The 4,068-nt window shown below is 46.8% G+C and overlaps 1 protein-coding gene across 4 annotated transcripts in view; it reads right to left on the reverse strand.

Moving 5' to 3' along the window:
* SETD3 (SET domain containing 3, actin histidine methyltransferase) overlaps window positions 1-3,930 on the reverse strand; it is a 72,006-nt gene extending 68,076 nt beyond the window's left edge. For 2 of the 4 annotated variants that reach the window (XM_036842579.1, XM_036842576.1), the window contains exon 1: window positions 3,791-3,924. Coding sequence is in view for 1 of the 4 variants with exons in the window: in XM_036842577.1 (XP_036698472.1) it covers window positions 1,687-1,697 (11 nt within the window). In the remaining 3 variants the exon portion in view is untranslated. Of the gene's footprint in view, window positions 1-1,686; window positions 1,794-3,013; window positions 3,108-3,790 lie in introns of those variants that run through there. The other 2 variants (XM_036842577.1, XM_036842578.1) reach the window with 2 other exon arrangements.
* Between the last annotated feature and the right edge of the window lie 138 nt (window positions 3,931-4,068).

The following is a 4,068-nucleotide window of genomic DNA, read 5'->3' on the forward strand; positions in this document are numbered from 1 at the left end:
ACTTTCTCTTAACTGTGCTTAACAGAAAACTATTGATACTGAAGAGTCAGGCCTATTTTCTGAGATTGAAACCTTTAAACCACTTGGTCATAGAATTTTTAGACCTTGTTATGTTCTAATGAACTGTATCGTAAACAAAGTGGAAAGTGAAATTCAGGATGGTAGATGGGTAATAAGGCTAAAATACTGCATACTTATTAAGAGCTCTATGTAGACACCTGCTTATCTAATTCTCTAGACAATTTTTTAGTCCTTCTAAAAAATAGTGAAAGCACTTTTTCCTGCCCTGTCCCTCTGCCCCCCCATCCCTCTGTACCCCTATTATTCAGCCTACGCATGTAAGAGGTTAAAATTTTACTCTGGCTTGGTAATCAGTATCACTCAGCTCCCTTTCAAAATCTTAACTTCAGAGCTGGACTTGTCTTCCACTGCCAGTCAAGAGTGTTTGGACTTATCTTGATTATTAATTAACTTCTACTTGGAAAGGACCTGAATAAGAAAAAAATTTTCAAAGTCTTAACTTTGGTATTTGAATTTTATAATCATTTGGAATCATTTTTCTTCCATTCAAATATACTTCAGGTGAAAATTGTCAATAGCTGTGTTCGTACCTCTGGTTTTACGATCTGTTTACTTCTACACCTAGAAGAAACTCCCAAATGGAAATGGAGTCTACACAGCTAATCTCTGGCTTGAGTTACTGAATGAATTTAACAACAAAAAGGATTCTGTTAATCAACTTTTTTCCCATAAGACTATTAAAATGACTTAAAAAAAAAAAACAAGTCTCAACTCCTTTGTAATAAAATAAATATAATATGTGTATTAATATTTTGTTAGAAATTTACTTTTACTTTGAGAATATTATGTAAATTATATTTGCAGATCAAAATATTTAACAATCTCCAATTTTATGAGTAGGAAAATGAGATGACATAAGGAAATCCAACGTACAGAAGTCAATTTTGCCAAGTAAGGTACACTTGTATATGCAACAAAAGTGAAAACCAGAAAAATTTTAAAGCAAGGAATCCTTAATCTGACAACCTTAAGTGCTTAAATATGACTCAGAATGAACTGATACCCAAGATAATCACTTCTTCAACTGTAGCAAGAAAAAAAGGATGCAGAGCAAATCAAAATATTCTTTCTGATAAATTAATGGGCCCAAATATAATTCTTGTTCATTGAGAAAACAAATTAACTGGCCACAAGCAACTTCCAAAGTACCATAAGAATAAAGATATATTCACTCTTCAGTATTCTGTTAAAAATGTTTAATGCCATAGTAATAAATGACTCCATTTCCTTTGTGTGGGAACAAAATCTAGGTTCCACTCCGAGGACTGACGTACACGAAGAGAAAACACACTTGAAACTCTTCCTCCCTACTCCTCACAGAAGCCAGAGAAGACAAACCAGTTTCTAAAGATAAAAAAAAACCTCCCAGTGATAGATATTCATCAAACTACACCAAAAAAGATACAGTATTATTAGTTACATTTCTAAAAGCTACTGCAGATTAGTGATAAGAAAAAAGGAGACTATGTAATTCAAACATTTTGAGAGATTTGGAAAGCTTCAAACTAAACTGACATCTAGTAAAAAGAAAGAGAAACCCTGAGCCAGGAGGTAAGGTTTTCACTCATATTTTTACTAAAATTCCACACGCCACAAAGTAGGTACCTGGTTTCCATTGAATTCAGTGATTATCTGCTAAATATTTACTGCGAGCAGACTCCAGCATACTGTAGATACTCTCCTCCAGCTGTCGTCTCCCTTGCCATTCTCTTCTGGATCAGGAGAGCGGCAAGTTTTAAGGAAACGGTTGTGACCAGTTATCAGAGCTCTCAGAACAAAACAGTTTTCCAGGGGTTGAACTTTAGAATGGAAAACTATTTCAGTACAACCTTCACAGCTCTCTCAGTTCCCAGTGGCTTCTAAAGCAAAGGTTTAGTCGTCACTGAAAACGTGGCCAAAGTGTTCAGCAAGTGTTACTTTCTTCCTGACAATCTTATTGCACTCCTATCGACAGAACTGAACAGAAACTTTCATTTCTACAGCACACGTAGACATAAATGTTTTAATCTGCGAGTCCAACACCATTCCTATTCCAGGGATCATTGGAGAAGAGATGAGAAGCAGCAACCATTTTACTCGTTCAGACTAGAGTTTCATTTCAGACATTAAGTTACAATTTTGAATATATATAAAAGAGGGCAGACAGGAAGGGGTAGCAGAAGGAAAACCCAGGCCGTTGGGGCCCAATAACAAGCTGTTCTGCGGCTCTCTGAGAACTCGGCTTTTCAAATTACTTTCCTAGGCCGGAGAAAAACTCCTTTAAATGCTGGAACTTTTCCAAACTATCAATCACAGCAGCCCCAGCAACTAATTTGCTAAGATGAGACTGCATACATAGTAGACTGTATGGACACAATATATCGTGGTTCAAATAAGTCTTGCCAAATTTTAAGGGTACAGAGGAAAGCTGCTTTTATTTTGCTACATTCTTAAGTTAAATTCATTCACTTAAAATGGTAAGAAAAACCTTTCCAAAATTATTTCTGGTTCCTTCAGTTTTGAAATAGCAGTGGGGTCATTTTGGAGAAGAAAATCGGGGAGGAAGAGGTTATCATCTACGCATGGTAAAATTCAAACTTTTCAGTGTCCAGTTCTGCCGAACGCATACAGCTGTTGTAACCACACCACAACCAAGCTCTGTGCAGATCCGTCACTAAAGGGTTAACTCTTCGGAGGCTCTTAAAAGCAAAATTCACCTGTCAACATACTTTAAAAAGGATTTTTTCTTTCGAAACATCACCTCCTTCGTTTGGAAATGCAAAACATCACCTCCTTCATTTAGGATCCCAAGTGATCCTACACCAGTCAACACACAGCAGGGGTAAGCCCCCCCCCTCCCCCGCAGCAAGTGGCGCCCAACGCTAATCGGCTCCTCCCCCGCCCACCCCCACCCCCACCCCCACCCCGAGTAGAAACTGGGGATAGAGGATACACAGTTGCATCGCCAGGCTGGAGCCACGAGGAGGAAGAGTTTGATGCTGGAATGACAAACTCCAAAGCACTGAATTCTTCTCCCTAGTAGGGCACGGAGCGTGGGGAAGATGGCCAGGGCGCGTGGGAAGAAACATGACCTATTTTCAACGACTGTTTTTATAACTGGAAAGTGAGGGAGAGAAGCAGGGGCTAGTCCCCGAGCACCCCCGAGGGCACCTGAGGTTTGGAGAGAGGAACATGAAAGCCACACCGTCCTCGCCTAAGCAGCAGAGTGACGACGGGAGGGAGGGAGGGAGGGAGGAAGGAAACGGGTGCGCGAGCCGGCCCCACGCAGAGCCGAGCCGACGAGAGCGAGAGGGATCGACCCCGGCCCCACCCGGTGGGTGCCGAGGGGCCGGGCGCTCCCTGCACCTGCTGCCACCTCTGAGCGGGCAGAGCGGGGAACGGAGCTTCGGCCGCCGGGAAGGGACGCTGGGCAGCGGTGAGCGCGCCCCCGCCCCAGGAGGGCCGGAGGGCAGAGGCCGTGCGGCGCCCTCCGACCTCGCCTGGCTCCCGGCACCCAGCCCTGCCCGCCGGGCCCCAGGGCGCACACCGATCCCTGCACCCTGGGCCCAGAGCTGCCGGCGGGGCGCGGGCCGGACCACGGCCGAGGGGCGCCGGCCGGGATTGGGGGCAGCCTCGCAGCACTCCGGGCGGGGCGGGGGGGAGGTGCGACACGAGTCTGCCCGGCGGGCCGCGCGCACGCGCGCGCGGAGGGGCCGCCGCCGGCACTCACCTGCCCGCTTGCCCCTTCGCGCAGCGGCGGCGGCGCCACACTCCGCCGGGACTCGCAGTCCACCTCAACCAAGCCCCAGGCGGCGGCGGCGGCGGCTGCGGCCGGACAGGAGGGGGCGGGACAGCTGCCTGAGACGGCCCCGCCGCCGCGGCCCAACCCGGTTCCGCCCGCCCCAGGCCCTGCCCCCGAGCCGCCGCCGCCGCCGCCCATTGGCCCGCGGTTCAGTCGCATGGGCGCGGCCCCGCCCCACCTCTCCCCGACCATTCCGCTCTGGTTCC

The sequence above is a fragment of the Balaenoptera musculus genome, chromosome 2, assembly GCF_009873245.2.
Source record: "Balaenoptera musculus isolate JJ_BM4_2016_0621 chromosome 2, mBalMus1.pri.v3, whole genome shotgun sequence".
NCBI classification, from domain to species: domain Eukaryota; kingdom Metazoa; phylum Chordata; class Mammalia; order Artiodactyla; family Balaenopteridae; genus Balaenoptera; species Balaenoptera musculus.